Source organism: Akebia trifoliata, chromosome 13, assembly GCF_017979445.1.
Source record: "Akebia trifoliata isolate Shusen 1 chromosome 13, ASM1797944v1, whole genome shotgun sequence".
NCBI lineage: Eukaryota > Viridiplantae > Streptophyta > Magnoliopsida > Ranunculales > Lardizabalaceae > Akebia > Akebia trifoliata.
Genome location: NC_141387.1, coordinates 13,639,271 through 13,658,384, shown reverse-complemented (window position 1 = coordinate 13,658,384; position 19,114 = coordinate 13,639,271). Strand labels below are relative to the sequence as shown.

Genomic DNA, 19,114 nt, shown 5'->3' with positions numbered 1-19,114 from the left:
TCTTTTGAAAGAGATATAAATCTTATTTCTTCTCTCTTAAATGCATTTTTTTTCAAGGAGAAAGTATAAATGGATAAAAATTTTGAATAATTTAATTCATAGAAAATTTTATGAAATATAGGAATGAGAGATATAAACCCATTTAATCTCCAAATACTCTCTTTTATCAAGTTTTTTGAAAAATTGTATTCATCCACGATATTTGAAATCTATACCTTTAAATAAGACATTCTTTTGTTCGAAAAAATTGATTTTTTAATATTTAAGATTTCTTATAAATTTTGTTTATCTTTTTTTTTTTTTACTTCTAATAATTTCTTTTCTTAGAAATCCAAGTATGATTTCGGTAAATCATTAATCTTATTAGTGTGTGGCAATTGAAATCCAAGTACCTTAAATTTTTTGATGCATTATATGTAAAAGTTAATGTGCCAATTGAAATTCTCTAAAACAAAAATAACATCACAATTTAATTAATATAAATTATAAAATAAAAAAATTTGTTTAATGTGACTTTTGGCTTGCAGATCCACCACTACGTGGGCCAACAATTTTAACGTAGGAGGAGCCCGAAAATTATCCAGGTATCCTTTGGAAACATCTGTATAAATGTTTTGATACGGACGTCCGTATCATTATGTTTTTTTTTTCTCATCTAACGGTTGGTTCCCTAGTGAGCCCGATGTTTCTTCCAACATTTGTTTCTCCACATTTCAAAGCAATGTCTCTCTCTCTCTCTGTCTGTCTTCTGTAATACGTTGCTTTAGACTTCAGATCGCCTTCTCTTCAATTAATCTAATAAATTAGGGTTTAATTTCTCATCTCAGATTTATGTCGATCTCCCAAAAATCATACTGAATAGACAGAGGAAACCTCGAAAGGTAACTTCTCTCTCTCTCTTTCTCGTTCGATCTTTTATTTATTTATTTATTTTTTATTTTTTATATCTGTTCTTTGATTTGTTCTGTTTTTCTACAATGGCGATGATTTGATCATTTTCTGGATCGATTTTCAGATAAAATGGTGGTTTCTAGCCCTGTAACTCCTGGTCAGGTGTGTCCATTTTTTTTCTTCCGTTTAGTTGATTTTGTGGGGGTGATGATGACCAAATGCTGAACAAGAAGATCTTAATTGATTATTAGTTTTTTTTTCTCTGTATTATTAGAGATTTTGTCTGAATTTTTAGTAGGGTCGATTTGATAAATCCAATGTGGTTCTGCATTAGTTGTTCGTTTTTTTCTTCTGAATTTTGACATTGCTTTTCGTTGAATTATGTAAGAATTTTGTTGAAATTGTATAAATTTGTGCATTGCATGTCTTGATAAGTCTGTGGATAATAATGATCTTTGATCCGGTGAGGATTGCATCATTCCTATCAATTTAGAAATCGCTGGGTTTGGTGAAAATGAAATAGGTGTTTTTTCTTCGGTTAAGAATAAAAAATGTTAAAATTGGTTTTAGTAGACTCTGTCTATTTCTTAATTGGGTTGATTTTTAGCTACCCTATGTGACTAGGACAAGACAAGTTCATAAAAATGAAAGATGGGTTGGTCTTCCCCTTGCTGCTCAAGTTGTGAGGAACCCTCCCTCTTTGTTGTGTAAAAATTTAACTGTCCCTCTGTTAGAGGGGTTCGAGAAATGTCTGCTATCACGTAAATAGCTGTACAAATGATTGGATCGGATCGAATTGGAAAATGGAAAGATTTGTACAAATTATACTTCTTGTCACCACGTTGTGGATAATTGTTAGGCATGAATACATTGTGAGGGCACACCTTCCTCTGTAGTAGATCTAAAATTCCAGTCCACTCACATATAGCAGGTCTAATGTTGAGTCCAATGAAGCTTTTGGATTTTTGATTAAGAAATTTCTAGCAATTTGGCATGTAATTCACATATTTTACATAGATTTGGTCAAGGCATTACAAATTGATATAAAAGACTATTGTTTATATGCTAAATAAACATTTTACATGTTTTTAAGAACATTTTTAATGCAAACAAATGGTTCAAAAATATGTAATGAGATTTTTTGTACCCTTACATTCCATATGAATTTTTTAAATATCTTTGTCCAACACAACTAAATTGTATGATAATTATTAAGGAAAAATAAAAGACCAAAATAAAAGGCACACTTAACCCTAACCCAAGCACCTCAAACCTCCATCCCCTTCTTCATAATTGATTCAATTGGGCTATCACCCAGCACAATGGGCTTAGCTGGATTGCAGGTTGAGCTTGGGCTGAGATTTTAAGGGCTTGGATTGGGCTCAGATCTAAAAAATCTGAATCCAACTTGAATCAAAGTCAGGCTGAGGTTGAGCCATTGGGCTACCTGAGCTCCATTTACGTCACCATCACCGTCATTGTCAAAACCTTATCGCAAACCCTAAATCCTTGGGATGAGGCTTTGATGATTATGATGATATTTTTCTGTTTAATGCTTGTTTCTTCACTTAGCTGGGTATTTTTAGTTAATCTTAATTTGGATTGTGTTGTAGGTATCTTTTTTGCTCGGAGTTGCCCCTATCTTTGTTTCATGGATATATTCCGAGATATTGGCATACAAAAAGTCTTCATCTCCTTTGAAAGTGTAAGTTGTTCTGTCTTTAAGGCAGGACCCCCATTACTTTTGTGGGTTTCTATCCCATAGTTTTTTTTTATTTTTGCATCTAATTTTTGGGTATCTATCAAAACTTTTTTTCAGTTGTTTTGTTAAGGCAGTTTCTACATGTTATTAATGATGCAAAAACTGTATCCAAACTGAGAAGAAAATTTTATATAGTGCTAATGCAATTTCTGATTTTGTCAGACTTAGTTGTTAATTTCGATACAATGGTGAAGTCTATGTTCTAAAACTGAGGAGACAAAACTATTTATTGCACTTGTTTACAAGCGCTAGGAACTGTAGGATTCTTCCTTCTACAACAAGAAGGCATTACTTGACTGGTTTTTCATTGCTTTCTATTAAACATAACATTTCCTTTGTTTTTTTTCGATCATATTTACGGGAATAGATACCCGAGATCGAAAGTAAAAGATTTTGCAAATATTTCCATGAATGAGTTAGTTTCAGCATTCAACAATCCACTTTGTCTCATGTTGTACTCTCATGGTACAAGAAGAGGAACTATAAGAAAGAGAGCTAGAGAGAGTTTCTCCCACCTCCTACATCGAAGAACATGACAAAATCCTAAAGGAAGTTTACCACTTAGAACAGGGATTAACCTTCAACCTATAGTATTTACACTTATTTTGGATGGCATAACTGTTGATGTTCAAGAGGACGCCCCTTGGTTATCTTTGTTTGCAGAGGTTGGTTGATGACATTAGAGGGTTAAGTGCAAAAAATATACATCCCTTTGCATTTAGGGTTATTTTTTAATTGCGTGGGCAAGAAAAAATATGTGGACTGCAACTTTTGCAAGGGCAGGCATGAATCTATGTGACAACGAATCACCATTTTCTAAGAATTCTCCATGTTGGGAACCAATGTTTTGCAAGGGCATGCACGAATCTATGCGACAATGAAACACCATTTTCTAAGAATTCTCCACGTCAGGCACCATGTCATACTTGTTTATCAGACACATGCCAACACACTTCAAATAAATTTCTATTTATTCAAATGTTTTAATTTCAACTACTAGTGCTTATGTATTGCTTTTCGGTAAGTATGACTGTTTATATGATTTTAAAATTTCAATTTGTCTAAATACATTCTTCCTCCATTGTAAACTTTAATATCAATTGAAGTATTGTAAAGAAATGTAATATCATCAAAAAAAAAAAACTGTATATCTCAACATATGGAATAAATTTAACTATTCATATTCAAGGGGAGGTCTCTTGCTATATGGTATCTGCAGAGATGATTGGGATTGATTGTTGAAACTAAAAAAGTGAATCAAAACTAAAACTATTGAGGATAACTTAGAAAATAATATTTTTAAGATAAGTAGGGAGAAAACAAAACATATGTAGCGTAACCATTTGGTAAGGACTCTCCTAGGGATGAGACACTGGTTTGTATTTACAAAAATAAAGAAGGCAATTCGGGACTTGAAAACAAGCCTTTGTTGTGGGTTCGTTTGTGGAGGTAGGAGATATGAAGGACCTACATTTCAATTACTTTGTGTTTTGATAGGAATGATATAATCAATCAGTGACATGGTTCAAAATGTCATTTCATACAAAATGACATTGAACAAAGCGAGTCGAAACTTTATAGAACTCGAAACATACGAAACTTTCGTTGATTTCTCTAAGAAATCAGAGAAGACGAAGGAAATGGAGAAGAAGAAGAAGAAGAGTGGGAGGTAGAGAGAGAGAGAAACCTGGGTGGTTGAATGATCAACTATGTCGTCGGATTTGTGTTGATGTTCAAGGTGAGATTGTCTTCTTCTTCTTCTTCTTCTTCTTTTTGTTCAAGAAGAGATAAAGAAGTTGCCCTTGACTTTGTTCTTCTTTAGTAGACTCAATTATTTATTTAACCACCCTCTATTTTTATAAATATTTGAGATACTCTATGTCTTCAAAGTAACCACATGACCCTTGACCACAGTCTCCTGAGGAAGACGTTTTTAAAAAAAAATCCTAATTTAAAGTATTGAATGTTTCGTATTGTTTCGGATTTGTTTCGGTATCGTTTCGGTTTTTCAAAAAACCGAAACATTGATCCGAGACGAGATTTTAAACCATGGTCAGCGGTATAGGTGCTTTTTCTTTTTTTCTCACTCTCTCTCTTCTTAAGGTCTAATGAGGATCTGTCTTTGAGGGATTTTCCTTTTCTTTGGATTATTTTATTTCTCATCTTTAATATATCCTGATCTAGAAATTCGAAAAAAAAAAAAAAAAAACCCTTAAAGAGGCCACTTCCTTTTTTTAAGTTCCGTTATCCCTATAGATGGAGAGATTGGTGAGTTGTGACTCATAGAATTATTGCTAGATGGATGTAGTAGAGGAGTGCTTCTAAAGTTCGTCAGCGACATGTACCGACAAAACTAAAGGGAAAGTTCTACTAGACAACAATTAGACCAGCCATGATATATGAAGTTGAATGTTGGGCCGTATCTGAGATGAGAATGTTGAAATAAATATATGTGAAGCTTAGGAAAGACAATAAGAAATGAGTATATTCAAGGAAAATTTAGATTTGGCTGTAATAGGGAATAAAATAATGGGAAAAGTTATTTGAGATGAAGACCTGTGAAAAGAGGGCCGATAACTGTGCTACTGAGAAGGAGCATTTTGGTACAAGTTAACGGCTCTAAAAGCAAGAGGAAGTCGAAACCCTCGACCACAGGAGTCCTTCCCTTGTTCTTTTGGTTGGTCACCTCGACCACCTTTTAAGATTTTCTTTGCTCAAAAAATATGTTGATATTTGGGTCCATATGTTAGACTTTGGATCTCCTCACATCTCCATCAGATAGTTAATAACTTAGGACACTAGTTGTCTAATGATGGAGTTATTAGATGATCAATGTGAATTGGGTTCTCTGTTCTTCTTTTGAAACTTGTGTTGATTGTCTGATTATGTATTTGTATTGTATCTTTCTCATAATCAGTAAAATAGTGTAATTCTCTAAACAAAACAAAAGAGTCATTGTAGTTTGATCCAGTTTAATATTGTTTCTTCTTTTTGTCCCTTGTGAATCAGTTGTCTTCTCATGTTTACAGTTTTTTATTTTTATTTGTTTTTGCTAACTTTAGTTATTTGCATAGTTACTAATGCTTTATAATCCATGCAAAGATTCCACTTGCTTCTTATGTTTGTTGTTTTTTCTTCGCAACAGTCATTCAGATGTCAATCTGGTTGAATTGGGAAATGAGACAATCAAGGAAGATGATCGAGCTATTTTGATAGAAGGTGGCCTCACAAAATCAGCATCTGCAAAGTTTTACACTTCATCAATCAGAGCAAACCTAATCAGGTTTGCTAGGCATTGGACGAATTTTTTTTTTGGTAGAGTTCATTTTAAGTTTATGCATAAAGGCTTGCTTACCTTTTTCTGGATTGCCATGATTTTCTAGGTTTTTGACAATGGAAGATTCATTTTTGCTCGAAAATCGAGCAACTTTGAGGGCAATGTAAGAAATTATACTTACACAGATTGTGATCGCTGATTGTTGACAATTTATCATTCCTTCTCTCTGAATCATACTATGCCTTGTAGGTCGGAATTGGGGGCAATTTTGGTTTATTTCTACGTCTGTGATCGCACAAACATATTTTCAGAGTCGTCTAAGGTGCTTATATTTTCCTCGATCAGTTTTTATTTTTATTTTTTATTATTATTATTTTTTTATCTTCATTCATCACGCATTTGTTTGTGATGGCTGCTGCACTGAAGGAACTATACTTCACAATCATTTTACAACTTGACATGCTTAAATACCTTGAAGGACATGCTTCATTTATCGCACATTTTTTTTTATTTATCAAAAAAAAAAAAAAATGTCATCATGCATGAACTATATTTAAAAATCTGCACCTGTTCCACTGCCTTAGTAAGGAAGTCCAGTATGAGTTCCTATTTAATCATTATAAGATTACCAAGTATGAACGTAAGGGATGAATTGTATACAAGAAGTTCTCCGTTGCTCAAATCCCAACCTGCTAGCTACCTGCAACCTTGTTTTGGTAGATCGAGACCTATAACTGAGAAAAGAAAAAGAAAAATTGCTGAAGGGAATGATCCTTAGTTTCTCAGGGAAATATAGAAGGCAATTCAGAGTATCTCAACACTCCCCCTTGGTCCCATTTGCCAATTGATTCACTGTATGAAAAATGAACATTGAAATCTCTCTAGGGAATTTTATCTTTTACAAAAGTGGTGTTCTACCTCAAGGTTATTAGTTCTTTTGCAGAATATTGGATAAATAAGACATGAACTACTGTTAGAGTGAAGATCCTTGGGAAGTTTGAGCTGAATACATGTTCAATAGATTCTCGGCCATACCAATTTGCATGAAGCATGTGCGAATGCTCCATACTCTGCCTTTGATTAGGCCACTGTAGACTAGTTCTTAATACTTAATAGTGGCACCAATGAATGCCCTGCAAGCCTGAGTTTGAATTGTATGATCACACCAGGCTGGGCTTATTAAAAATTACCAAAAGGCAAGCCCGAGCTTGTCCCAGTAACACCCCTAGTTCCTACTTTTCCACATAACTGGGTTACCGAAACTGAACATTTTGTGTTTGGAAGCAAGGTATTAAATTTTGGATTCAATGCTGTTTTTGGTAAAGCCTGGAAATGAAATTATTTTGTAGAAATATTTCTATCTGTGTAGAAATTAACACAGTTTAATGAAAACGACGGAAATATTGAGAAAATTTTCATTAAAACTGTATTAAATAATAAATCGATATGCGAACACAGTCATTAGTCATCAAACTACAATAAACAACTATATGGAGTGTAGCAATAAAGATCAGTAACATTCTACTATTCTCACTCATCTCGTGGGTCATAATCCCTTTTGTTGTGGGTTGGGGCATTTAGAAAGAGAAAATTTTGTACATTTACAAAGGGTGTAAGCACTTCATTCGGGAGATTATCATTTTTTTTTATGAATAAAAAACTTGATTGAAACAGGTCGATAGGACAGAACCCAACAGGCAACACAAAAAGAACTAGGAAAACAACAAAAAAGAGAAAAGGACTGAAGATCAAGAACTACTCAAGCGATTACAAACCCAATCGCATCTCCCTATGAAGTCCTCAAAGAATAACCCTTTTGCTTCAATAAAGATCGCGCTACAATGATACAAGAGACCCAAGATATCAATAGCTATGTCATGAACTTCTCGCTCCTTGTTCTCAAAGACCCTAGCATTCCTTTCTCACCAAAGCCCCCTACAAATTGCAAATGGGATAATACTCCAAAGTTTCCTCTTTTTAGCACTTGAAGCCCCAGGCCCCATTGCGACCAATCCTCAAAAACAATCCAAAGCAAACTTAGAAGGCAACCCACAATCCCCCACAACCCCAAGAAATGAGACCAAATGGTGGAGGCTAAAGCACAATGAGGGAAGATGTGATTCACCTACTCTCCATCCGGTTTACACAAGCTGCAAAAATTAACTGAGACTTATGCCCCTCTCCATTACATTGTCCAAGGTGAGAAGCTTCCCTTGAACCCCCACCCAAATGAAGAAAGCTACATTGGAAGGAATTTCTTTCACCCCCCCCTTTTGCTGGGAATGAGCCTCTCGGATTAGACAAAGCGAGATACAAAGAGTGCACTGAAAAGCCACCCTTCTTTTCCAACCTCCACACTCTCACATCCTCAACCTCCGGATTGTAAGATGTAATCTCAAGAATTCTAAGAAGCTCCGAGATTTGCCCCATTTTCCAGTCATTTAGCGCCTTTCTCAAACCAAGATCCAAACACGTTCCCCTTATGGAAGGAGCAAAGCAATAAAAATAGTAGCATCTTTCTCTTTTATTAGTAAAGTCTATAAGGAATTCAAGGGGATTTTCTATTTATAAATAACAAGTCCGTATACAATTTTCTATATGCCAATGAGAACAATAATGTCATATTTGCTACATGCTCCTTTATATTGAAAAACTTAATTAAACGAGCAAACCACTAAGTACTACTCCATGCATTATTATATTTTGTAATTTTTAAATATTTATAAACTAAATTACTAATGCATTGAAGTGTTAGAACAGGGATGATGGTAACTCTGTGCTAATATGCTTAGAATACACCAAAATAAGATATTATATAGAATTAGCGGATGCCCGTACCTACACCATGGTTCATTTTCGTGCATGTGTTCCTTACATGTTGAATATTCCTCAGGTGTTAAAATTTAATGGAATCAATAAAATATCAAATCCAAGTAAGTCAAACAATTGGCAATCCGAAACAACAGTCCTATAGATTTCATGGAAAAAAAAAAAAACCAGACTTTGACAAAACAAAGTCTTAAAAGAAAACTTCTTTTTGGTCTTGAACCAAAGATTTGAAAATGTATGGCGTGAGAGCTCCTAAATTTATAATTATGATTCAACGGTGAAAAAATCAATCCTATGGCATCCATTTCATCACAAAACTATAAAAGTCCATAAAAATCTAGCATGAAAATCGACCAAGGGGATTTTCTATTTAGAAATAACAAGTCCATATACAATTTTCTACATATCAATGAGAACAATAATGTCATATTTGCTACATGCACCTTCATAATGAAAAAATTTATTAAACGAGCAAACTACTTAGTAGTATTCCATGCGTTATTATATTTTGTATTTTTAAATATTTATAAACTAAATTACAAATACATCTAAGTGTTTAGAACATGGATGATAATAAGTCAGTGCTAATATGTTTAGAATACACCAAAATTATATATTATATAGAATATCAAACTAATAATAATTAGTTTCTGGTAATGAATAAATGTTATGCGTTATTTGTAATATACAATTCCGTATACAAGAATTTTATAATTTTGGTTTTGAAAAAAATAAAAATAAAGTATAGCAATATTTTTAGAAAACTTTTCGATAGAGAATATTTTTGGAATGAAAACTCGTTTGTGAATGGAAACACATCAGGGAACATACCACTTTGTCTCCACCAAGAAATGAAATTTATTAGTTCGAAAGGCTTGGACGTAGCCTACTCTGAAATCATTACCATTTATATCATGACCTGGGTTCAAAACCTACCTTTAACCTGCTTTCTTATCGAATAAAAAAAGGGTTCCCAAGTGCTCTTTTCTTGTGCCTTCGTTATTGCGATAGTTACTTTACTTAAAATGACAAAGAGTGTTAACCAGGGAAGTACATTCAACAGAAGAACGAAAAGAGGTAAAGGATGGAGTAAATAATCCACTTGAAGATATGTACATGGAAGTCAACAAATGATATAAGAGTTAAAGGTAGAGACACTAGTTTGGGTATATTCATTAGACATGTAAAACCAATCCAAGCATATACAGAAATGGACTTACTGACGAGAAGAAATCTTGGATCTGCTGAAGGTTGTACGACATATCATAAGTTAGGTTCAGCCTTTCTAAATCTCCCAAAGCAAGAACCTACCAAAACAACTTCTCCACATAGGCTTAAGCACAGAATATACCTATATATATATTTATATATATAAACTTCATGAATTTCCTATGGATTTTTATCATAATGGTTTTATTGAAGTGTTGGGATTCACGAAACCCGACACTATAACTAGGGGAGATAATGTACCCTTCCTGCAAAAGTGTTGTGTCGAGATCATGTATACTCTAGTAGGGATCTTTTCATGGAAATATATTTCAAAACTTGTTAGGATAAAAATGTAATGCATTATCCATTATTTACCCGAGGGAAGCCACTGGCCCTCTACTTCCACTGGCCTTATGCCATCTTAAATTTACACCAAACATTGCTAATACACTGCTGCCAGAATGACATAATGAATGTTGAAATAAGTGTCTAGATAGGTGTCTGAAACCTGTTGATTCTGTTTTTATTGGGCTTTATAACCTTTCAGCCTTGAACAGTTTCAAGATTTTCATGTGCATTGAGAGCTGACTTAAGTGGTGCCCCTCCCCCCCTTTCTTTTTTTTCTATCATGGAAGGCATGAGGCATCCATAATTTCTTGCATTGCTGAGCTCACTTTAAGTCTCTAACAGGCACAACTATTTGATATAAACAGTGAATGCATTTTTTTAAGATCATTAACGAAAACCAGGTCCATGGAGAAAGGATGGGATCTCTGTGAATTTTGTATGGTTAGGTGTCATTAAGTGAGATTCGCCATTATTTTGATAGGTAAGATGCTAGTTATTGGGACATCTAAAAATGATCCTGTAATAATACTTAAAGTACTTAGTTGCAAAAAAACTTACAATTACCGATAAAAAAAAAGTACTTAGTTGCAAATCAATCTGCTTTACTTAAGAACTGTGACATACACACTATCATTGTAAATCGTTGTTAGATGTGCTAACTTCATCTTTTAGATGCAAAATCACAAAGTGTATAACCGGTACATCCACAATTGCTGAGTGAAACGAACTTGAAAAGAATGAGATGAATTTTCTCTTGGTTAGTCATAATTTTGTTACTGTTCTATTGTTATATTTAGTTGGGTAAGATTGAACCATGATCGCATTTTCACAGCAAGGCTAGAACTATCCCTTATGTTCATTATGGGTGACGTGTATGATTTTTTTATGTTTGTAAGTTGACTAATCATTTCAAGGCATTTGTTTGTATAATTATATCTTCCTAAATGGAAGGTCAGTTAAATGCTTCAATTAGTTGTTAACTTCAATTTATTTGTTAGTTTTGGTCACTTTTGATAAATTAAAAAACTGTAAATGGGATAAAGATTTATACTCTGATTATACATCTTCAGAACATAAAATTTAGTTGGAATCCAGTCTACTAATTTTCTTTTGTATGGTTTTTGGACAGAATTACAGTCGTGACCTTTTCCTCTTTCTCTATGTTCTTCTCATCATAGTTTCATCTATGACTTCTCTCAAGAAGCACCATGATAAGTCAGCATTCTCCAACAAATCCATACTTTACCTTAATCGGCATCAAACTGAGGAGTGGAAAGGATGGATGCAGGTAATATATCAGTGTCCTGTCCATAGAATGCACTTCCCTTTACTGTACTTTCTACTGTAGGTTTTTCTTGCTTAGTATTTTCTTTGTTCCTCTTAGCTTGCAATATTCTCTTTTTTTAATATTTTTCTTCTTAGATCTTATTATGGCAATACCATTTCTCTAATGTCAACTCCATAGTTCAGTTTTTAATATTCTCAATTATGAATATTGTAAATATGTGTATACTTCTTTCTTATGGTTAATATTTTATTTGCTTACAGTAAAACCTTATGTATTGAAGGCGTATGATACCAAACAGAGAAATTATTGCGAGGATAATGATATGACTTAGGTTGTCACTAGACAGGTGTACAAATCTGGTTTTATTTGCATCTATTCTTCTAAATGGGTGAAGTAATTATTCCGTCACATGTCAGATTTCTACATGCTGGTTGGATTGTCATTGTTTGCATTGCTAGGACCCGCATGGGGAGAAAGATAATTTGTTATTGATGTTGTTTTCAACAAGGTATACATGAATAATGATGACTAATGAGTGCTCTCCCTATCATTTACACTTCCCCTAAGTTGAGTGAGAATCTCAGCCAGTTAAAGCTGGAAGTCATCTCATGATACTCTGTAGTGACAGTTTATCGATGAATTTGTCAACCATTGAATTTAGTTGCCACAGTGTAGGGTGCATGACAGAACTTGATTCCCAACTCATATAGAAGCTAATGGATCCAAATCACATTAGTCGCAATGCCAACATATAATGATACTTGGCTTCATCACTTGGGTAAAGCAAGCATCCTAATTTGGTTATGGGACTAGAACAATAACATTTGTGGATTGTGGGACCTACCTTGGTGCATAAGCGGTGATTTCAATTTGATACGATTTACTGAAGAGGCATGGTGGAAATAAAGTTCTCAAGAGCATGAGTGACCATTCATATTAATTCATTGACAAACCATGTCTCCTATGTGAAAAAGTGTTAGTAGCGAACAAATGGATTGATTCTAGGTTGTGATCAAGCAAGTGGGGATTATTAGTAAGCTTGATTTGGAGAAAGTATATGATCATGTGAGTTGGGAGTTTTGGAGGTACTTTGCCCCCCCAAAACCCTAAAATTCCTTTGTTTCCAAATTTTCCAACAAACTACAAATGAGGTAAAGCTTCACAGAGTCCTCTTTAAAGCCGAGATAGCATATCCCAATGACTACCAAGATTGAATACAAATTGAAGAGTACGAGAAAAGGGACAAACCATGCCAAACAATGCCATAAAATGGGACCAGATCTCACACGCAATCGTGCAATGAAGAAGGATGTGATCCATTAACTCCTCATCCCCTTGCACAAGAAGAAAAAATTAGGTGTTCAAAACCCCCTGCAAATAAGTTGATCCATCTTGAGAGTCTTCCCGAAGGTCACAACCCAAATAAAAAACGAAACCTTTGGGTCCGAAACAACCACATTCGAAAATGGAGGGGTCCATTTGCACAATGGAGTGGTAGAAAGATCCCATAGAAAATTGGCTATCCTGATTTTTCCATATCCTTTCTTTTTCTAACTCAAGTCTCTAGGGCCCAATAGCTTCGATGACGGGGGGATCAAAGAGTGTGTGCTTGTAGTTAGGATACTGAGTTTTTGTTAAAATCTTTCCATAATTCTCTAGTACTTGCCTCTTCCTTAGACTTTGTTACCACGACTATTTGGGGCCTTAAAATTCGTTCGAGTATTTTTGGTTTGTTTTTTTTTTTTTTCTGATCAGCTGCCTTGGACACGATTCTAACTATGGATCAATCTTTAAGGGTTTCATTTTCAATTTATTAATTTTCCTTTGTAAAATAAATGGTGAATCTGTTAACCGTATCCTAATCCCATTGCAATTTTGTAGGGAGATCTGGAGATATTTATAATCTCATGTATACTTCTTGGCTTATCCCTTGTTTTGTCATATCTTTATTTATGTTGAGTTATTTTGTGGAATAGTCTTGTATGCAATTTGGGGGGTTACAAGGTTGTGGTTGTTATTTTTAGAAGTTCATTTTGAAAATATAATTGAGGAGGGTCAGAATAGACTCTTAACCTTTTCTCTCATCTTGTTTACTCTTCTTTCTTTCTTTTTTTCCTCTTTTCCTTTCATCTGCCTCCTAGGGTTTCTCCAACTGTGCATATTGTATGATTGACATCAACAATCATACAGGCTAACAGAAACCATGGGTCAAAAAGACCACATAATGTTGTAGAGTTGGATTTTCTGGAATTTATCAGAATTTTTTTACCTCATCTCAATGGTTTTCTGAGGGTTTGATCGTGGTGAGAAAAAAATCCAAAATTTGATAAATCAAAGATGGATGCAATGTGGGGCTTTTTTGATGCATCAGTCAGTAAGCTTTTGCAAATTATCAAATTTATAGAAATTCTTCCAATGCAATTTGGTGGAGATTTGAAGTGGTAATGAAGATTTTCCAACCTAGTACACTGCCCTTGTTATTTTTCTTTATTTATTTATTTGCAATTTTACGGAATTAGTAAGTGTTGTCAGGCATATTTTTTTGTCTGATTTGTTCAATCTTATGAGAATTCAAGGCTTTCTTTTCACACAAGGATGGTGAAATTTCAATTCTTGTGGTTCAAAGACATCTTTGACTGTTTCCAGGGTTTTGGTTCATTGTTTTTCAACTCTAGATGGCACAAACTTTCTTAAATGCTCACAAACCGTTAAATTATATGATGTGGGAGAGAAAACAAGGGTATGTGAATAATTGGGTTGAAGAGCCATCTATTGATGATTTTTCATATGATAGTTTAGAGCTAGAAAATGTAATGGTAATATTGTAGCTTCTTAACTCCATGCAATCACATAATAATAGAGGGTTATTGTTTCTATTGACAACCAAGGGCTAGATTTTAAACCTTGTTTATAGTTGAAATTTTACTATTTTACTTGTCACTAAAATATACCTTGAAGTGGACTATATTTTTCAACGAACCATAAAAGGAAAATAACAGATGGATTTCCTGTCAAACTTGGTGAAATGAAAATATTTCCGTATCTTTTATAGAAATATGTCAAAATTTAATACCGTGCATTTGAGGAAGAAGAATGGATGAAGAAAGAAGGATGGCCTTGACTGATTTGGTGTACCAATTAACTAAAGTAGTTTTGGTGTGGGAGGGGATCATCATAATGAGTGTTACCCAGCTATTTGTAACTTGCTCAGGTCTTGTTCTTTCGATCAATTCTGGGTGTGAGAAATGATATAGTGATGGAAAAAGAGAAGGACAAAGAGTAGAGATTTTCAGATTTGGGGGGAGGGAGGGGAGGAAATAGAACAAATCATGGTTGGTAGAAAGAAGGGAAGGAAAGAACTTGATTGTAGACTAGATGAAGAAGATTAGGGTATTGGACCTGCTCTTGAGACTGAGCAACCAATGAGGTTACGAGAAAGTGAATTCAATGAATAATGATGAGGGATGTCATTTACTTAGAACATTAAGATAAAGAACCCAAAACAATAATAAAAAGGAAACCCTATTTCCCTTCTATTCGTCCATTACAGTATACTGACGGTGTAATATGGATTTCAACTTTAGAAATGTATGGCTGAGTATTTAATTCCTTCCATGTTATCACCAGGTCCTATTTTTAATGTACCACTACTTCGCTGCCACTGAGATCTACAATGCAATACGTGTCTTCATTGCGGCATATGTCTGGATGACTGGATTTGGGAACTTCTCCTATTACTACATCAGGAAGGATTTTAGTGTTGCACGTTTTGCTCAGGTAACTTTCACCATTGTCTAATGTTAGGGAGTGATGTCCCCCGTTCATCTTCATTTTTTTGACTAGTCAACACATTAATCTTTTATGTTCTGATGCAGATGATGTGGAGGCTTAATTTCTATGTAGCATTTTGCTGCATAGTTCTTAACAATGACTATGTGCTCTACTATATCTGCCCCATGCACACACTTTTCACTCTTATGGTGTATGGATCTCTTGGTATTTTTAACAAGTATAATGAGATAGGATCAGTGATGGCTGTGAAGATTATCTCATGCTTTTTGGTTGTTATCTTGATTTGGGAAGTTCCTGGAGTTTTTGACCTTTTCTGGAGTCCTTTTACATTCCTTTTAGGTTAGTAACCTATTTAGCTTTTTGTTCATTACCCCTCGTATTGTAAAACTTCACCTTATCCAAAAATGCAACATTTGTTCTACATGTCAGGGTACAGAGATGCAGATCCATCAAAATCCAGTCTCCCACTCTTACATGAATGGCATTTCAGATCAGGCCTTGATCGGTATATTTGGATCATTGGAATGATATACGCGTATTATCACCCAAATGTAATTTATTCTATGTTGGTTCCATGGATATTTTTCAGGGCCATATTTCTGGCTATTTCTATGCTAAAATATTTGGAATGTTTTGACATAATAGGTTGAGAAGTGGATGGAGAGATTAGAGGAATCTGAAACCAAACGGAGACTCTCAATTAAAACAAGCATTGTTGGGGTTTCCTTATTTGTGAGTCACATTCTACTGTGATTTGTGATGTAATTCGATGATTACTTACCTTCTGTTTCTGATCTTACTTATCGTTTTTACCTCTAATTTTATCCATCATTTTAGGTTGGTTATTTGTGGTACGAATATATTTACAAGCTGGACAAGGTTTCATACAATAAGTTGCATCCTTACACATCTTGGATCCCTATAACGTGGGTATTGGGTGTTTTGGTGTGGACATAAACTTCTGTTTTTTATACAAAATTCTAGAATTGTTCCCTGTATCTTACTACTCTTCTGCTTTTTTTATGGTTTCAGTGTTTACATTTGCTTGCGAAATTTCACACAGCATCTCCGTAGTTTCTCTTTGACCCTTTTCGCGTAAGTTCAACTTCCCATGCACTTATTTTCTATCTCAAACTTTTGGGCTACCAGATTTCAAACTCTTTCTATGAACCTTTTTTTTTTGTTTTTTATTTTTATCATCAGGTGGCTTGGGAAGGTTACATTGGAGACCTATATTTCTCAGTTCCACATCTGGCTGAGGTTTGTAGACATGGTTACATTCTGTATCTACTCTTTAACTTTTTTATGATTTATTCAATTTGATACAATTCAAATAAGATCTTCCTCATTCTGCATAAAAAACAATGCTAAAGCCCTTGAAAAGTTTTAGGGATATTCAACTAAGACCAGTGAAAGGTTACAGGTAGTCTGGAAATTAGGTTGATTGAGATAGTCCAGAAGGATCTGAAGTCACATGCCTTGACATTAGATATAATTCTAGATAGAGTTGAATGGCGAGAAGGGTTGATTTCCAACCCCAATATTTGGGATGAAGGTGTAGATGATATGATGATTAATCAAATATATCTAATTAATTGTATTTGTAGTTTTTCCTGATAAATATAAATGCATTCTGTAAAAAAGAAGGGAACAGATATGGAGGTACGGAAGACCTCCCTAATTGACTAGCAGGGCAATCATCACATCCCATATAAAAAATAAAATCTTCAATAAATAAAGAGAGATTCTAATGCCACACCAACTTTTGCTAATGCCACCCCAATTCGTATGTAAATCACCAAAGACTTAACACACTTCTTGGGGTGGCATTAGCAAAAGTTGGTGTGGCAATAGAAGCTCTCTAAATAAACCCATGAAACATCCACACTTTTACATCCAAAATGATGTCACTGAGAGATTTCTCCTTGATTCCATCTCCAATGGGGATCAAATAACATCTTTTTTCATGCTTTAATATCATCTCTAACAGATCTTAGTTTTAAAAATCAGATATCTTACTTTATTTTTGGCGTGATTATGCAGATCAAATGTGCCAAACGGACAGCCTAAATGGCTTCTTACTCTTATTCCAGATTACCCCTTGCTCAACTTCATGCTCACAACTGCTATTTATGTCTTAGTAAGAAAATCTCTTAACCATTCAAAAGTTTTTAGGAACAAAAAAAAGAGATTAAGTAATCTTAATCATTCACACACTGATTCTATCTCGACTTGCTTATGCAGATATCCTATCGCCTGTTTGAACTAACCAATTTGCTGAAGTCGGTTTTTGTTCCAACAAAAGACAACCGAAAGCTGCTGTATAACTTTGTTGCGGGCGCTGCTATCTCATTGTGTTTGTATTGCATCTCATTGGTCCTTCTTCAGATCCCTCTAACACTAGTACGCTACTAAACTTTTGCCTCTTTTAGATGGAAATATAAACTTTTCTACATTTAGAATTTTAAGAAGCCCAATGATGCCATATAACACGATGGGAACATTCCAATTTCATCTGAGACCAATACGCAACATTGATCCCAAAACGTTGAATTTTCATGAATGTTTCAGATTGCCTTAGAACGTTCCTGTTGATCAATTTTTATCCTTACTTGAAACATTGTCTCGATACAAGATTTTGAACCTTGCTTTTCAATCTTATACAGGCCTGATAAATTTGAGCGACCTAAAGGCTGTTGTTGAGAAGTATTTCATTTAAGATCAAAAATTCAAATTGGGTTAATAAGTGGATTGGGAAGGCTTTGCTTAGAATCTGTGGCTTAAGGCACAAGTCTTTCGAAATTTCTGAAGAAATCTTTTTGAAGGTGCCCCCCTGCATGCAATTCATACATGGAAAATGAGATGGTAGAGTTTGCCTTGAATGTTTGGTATAAAAAAAAATATGATCAAAAGCATGCACCAGAGGAAATTTGTTTTTGTAATTCTTGGCTCTAATTGTATACAACTTTTTATTTTCTCCAATCTATAGTGATTAGCTAATATTGCTTTGTGGTACATAGGTCTTATCATTTGTCATATGAATTCATGATTCATTACTAATGCATTTTTTAACTTTTTTTCCATCAATGGTTAGAGCATTATATCTATCAATTGGATGTTTTTTTTTTTTTTGAAGCTTTTTATCAAGAAGGTTCCCATATGAGGGCCACTAGTTGGAGAATCCAAGACTGCAAGAATGGGAATTAGTCCTTTTCATATCAATTTTTTTTACTTATTCCACACCTAGTACTCTAGGGTGAAGTAAAAGGCGAGAAAATTTTTAAAAAAATTGCTTCGGGTGACAAGAAGGGAATTTAGGCATACCCTTCTGGCATGTTTTAATTTGGTAAATATTTTAGTTATCCTGTGTTTTAAACTAATGACATGCCCTTGCTTGATAGTGATCTACATTGAAAGACTAACAGAAAATGGTCTACAAAATAAAGGTTATAAGATAGCTGAAAATGATATGAAAAAAAATTTTAGTAGTTGAAGATACGTGCCTTTGACTAAAAATATGGCTATAGAGGGAGTTGAATGGCGATATGGGATTCATGCCATTAAAGCTTGTCTATGCGGTACTAATTGATTCTCCAATTAATTCAAAAGTCAAGTATGTTTGATAACACTTTTGAAGTTTAGAACTGTTTTTTGACTTTTGGTTCAAAACTTTTGGATTCATCTAGCATCTCCCATCACTGGTTCAAAAATTTTGGAT

At 34.3% G+C, this 19,114-nt stretch overlaps 1 protein-coding gene across 1 annotated transcript; it reads left to right on the top strand.

Annotated features, from left to right (window-relative positions):
* Positions 1-702: 702 nt before the first annotated feature.
* On the top strand, positions 703-18,411 carry LOC147387944 (protein REDUCED WALL ACETYLATION 3-like). Its single transcript, XM_086420481.1, has 17 exons — positions 703-881; positions 1,016-1,053; positions 2,505-2,596; positions 5,799-5,936; positions 6,037-6,093; positions 6,180-6,252; positions 11,446-11,604; positions 15,232-15,381; positions 15,480-15,735; positions 15,826-15,947; positions 16,042-16,128; positions 16,234-16,322; positions 16,429-16,491; positions 16,600-16,656; positions 17,440-17,536; positions 17,641-17,799; positions 18,063-18,411. The coding sequence occupies exons 2-17, from the start codon at positions 1,021-1,023 to the stop codon at positions 18,066-18,068; spliced, it is 1,638 nt and encodes a 545-aa protein (XP_086276607.1). The 5' UTR covers positions 703-881; positions 1,016-1,020; the 3' UTR covers positions 18,069-18,411.
* The last annotated feature ends 703 nt before the right edge of the window (positions 18,412-19,114 follow it).